The 2,397-nt window shown below is 44.0% G+C and overlaps 1 protein-coding gene across 1 annotated transcript in view; it reads right to left on the bottom strand.

The window, feature by feature from the left end:
* Positions 1–535: 535 nt before the first annotated feature.
* The window catches only part of LOC308291937 (extracellular sulfatase Sulf-2-like), a 68,857-nt gene continuing 66,995 nt past the window's right edge, over positions 536–2,397 (bottom strand). Inside the window, exons 23-25 of the mRNA XM_080734092.1 lie at positions 1,271–1,316; positions 1,084–1,140; positions 536–757 (exon numbers count right to left, since the gene is read on the bottom strand). Of these exons, the coding sequence (XP_080590218.1) occupies positions 727–757; positions 1,084–1,140; positions 1,271–1,316 (134 nt within the window). The 3' untranslated portion in view covers positions 536–726. The remainder of the gene's footprint in view (positions 758–1,083; positions 1,141–1,270; positions 1,317–2,397) is intronic.

Here is a 2,397-nt window from a genome sequence, read left to right as displayed (position 1 = left end):
ACCAAACATTGGCCAAACTGTCAAATTATTACCCAGGAAAGAGCTAAAATTTGTGAAAATATCCGTGTCAAAATAAATTTAACATCTCAACTCCTACAATTCCAAGTGCTTGTCATGGTGTGTGTGTGTGTGTGTGTGTGTGTGTGGGGGGGGGGGGGGGGGGGGGGTCCCCAGTTCAAATATGACTATTTGGGGGGGTCACGGCCTGAAAGGTTTGAGAACCACTGGTGTGATCTCTATCAAAGTGGGGGTGCTTGAATTTAAAAAAGGTTAACGTTAGGGGTTAAAAAGGTTAGGGTTAGGGGTTATGGTCCACTGACCTAAAAACACACACAATGGGATCTATTTTCATCCGTGCCAAGTTACCCCTTATCCCTAAAATTCCCTAAACATTTTTTTAAATATTTCAAATAGCTGATCTACAAGCTCACAACGTGTGGAAGTAGATCGGCTATTTGAAGTATTTCAAAATGTTTTTCAAAATAGTAAAAAAAAGGTCAAAGCCTTCTAGGGATAAGAGATGAGGAATGGACAGCTCAATGTGTCCAGTGAAGATGTGTGTGTGGTGTTGCCAGAGCACTGTAACCTTCATCACGGTCGTCATGGTTACAGTGTTGTTGTCACACATAAACATATTGTAGTCCCGTTGTTATGGTAACAGTGTTGTTGTCATCATCGCCATGGTGATGGATCGTAGCCTACTGGGGGCGGAGTCAGGCAGGCCGTCTAACCTTCCCAGCCGTCCCAGATCTGACCTCTGGAGACACACACACACACACACACACGCACGCACGCACACGCAAACACACACATGCACACACACACACACACACACACACACACAGAGAGAGACAAGCATAAAGGTTAAAATGAACTAATGCTGCACAATATATCGTTATCGTATCGCACACACACACACACACACACACACACACACACACACACACACACACACACACACACACACACACACACACACACACACACACACACACACACACACACACACACACACACACACACACACACACACACACACACACACACACACACACACACACACAGAGAGGAAGGATGACTCACAGGTTTCTAGATGATGAAGGCTTCTTCACTCGCAGCCACTTCCTCTTCTCTGACAGCCTGAAACACACACACACACTGTGTTACACACCGTGTGTGTGTGTGTGTGTGTGTGTGTGTGTGTGTGTGTGTGTGTGTGTGTGTGTGTGTGTGTGTGTGTGTGTGTGTGTGTCCGTGCGTGTGCATGTACCTGTAGTCTTCATAGCTGTCTTGTTTCTGTTCTCCATTATCTCGACCTGAACATGTATTTGAGACAAGGAGACCACTGTTACTGAACAAACTGTTACTGAACAAACTGTTACTGAACAAACTGTTACCGAACAAACTGTTACTCAACTGTCTGGCATCTAGGCTCTGTACTAGTTGTAGGGCTATTGCTTTTTTGCAGAGGCTGGAATAAATGGAGTTGCAATAATCTAGTCGACAGGAAATAAAAGCGTGAATTATGGTTTCTAGATCTGCAGGTGACAGGAAGCGTTTTACTCTGGCTATATTCCTTAACTGGGAGTAGCATGTTTGCACTGTTCGCGTTACCTGGGGAATAAAAGTGAGGCCAGAGTCAAAGAGCACACCCATGTTGCGGGCCACCTCCTTTACGTTGGGGGTAGGCTACCGAGTTCTGACACGAATGGCTGTGTGGAAATATGGGGACCAAACAATATAATTTCGGATTTTGCCTTGTTAAGTTGTAGAAACATTTTTGACATCCAGGCCTTAATATCGGAGAGACACAACATAAGACTGGATAGATTTCCTGTGCTACCGGGTTTTAGAGGTATATATAGTTGCGTGTCGTCCGGCAAATCAGTTTTACAGCTGAATTGGTGCACATGTTGTATTGCCCTACCAGATAGTCTCTTCCTCTGATCTGGTGGTTCTGTGGTTGTGAAACAACCCAGGCTGCTTGTCAACCCCCTCACCAGAACTCAGGTTCTCACAGACTTTTAAAAGGAAAGGGAAAACCTTGATGTATATACAGTATGCATGAACACACTTCTTTTTGGGTCGAAATAATGAAATGAAGACCAAATCAAATCCGAATTATGGTGTCACAATCTGTTCCTGTTTGACTAAATAATATCTATCTACTCCAGGGCAGGGCAACCTTAAGCACAGGTGCCAACATTGGCACAGGGGAGGGTGATCACTGGCACACTGGCAGAAGTGTGAGAGAGAGGACTTATATTTTAAAAACAAATCTTTTTTTAAACATTGTCAATTAAATAAAGTTAGCTACTTTACAGCAAGTTACATCCTGCACATAATTCTACATTAATTAAAACTCTGAACTCTGACTGGGGAGGGAGTCAGGGAGAT

Source organism: Nannobrachium achirus (assembly GCF_963921795.1).
Source record: "Nannobrachium achirus genome assembly, chromosome: 9".
In the NCBI taxonomy this organism is placed as follows: Eukaryota; Metazoa; Chordata; class Actinopteri; order Myctophiformes; family Myctophidae; genus Nannobrachium; species Nannobrachium achirus.
The sequence above is the reverse complement of the archived record's forward strand: the minus strand, read 5'-3'. Positions and strand labels throughout refer to the sequence as shown.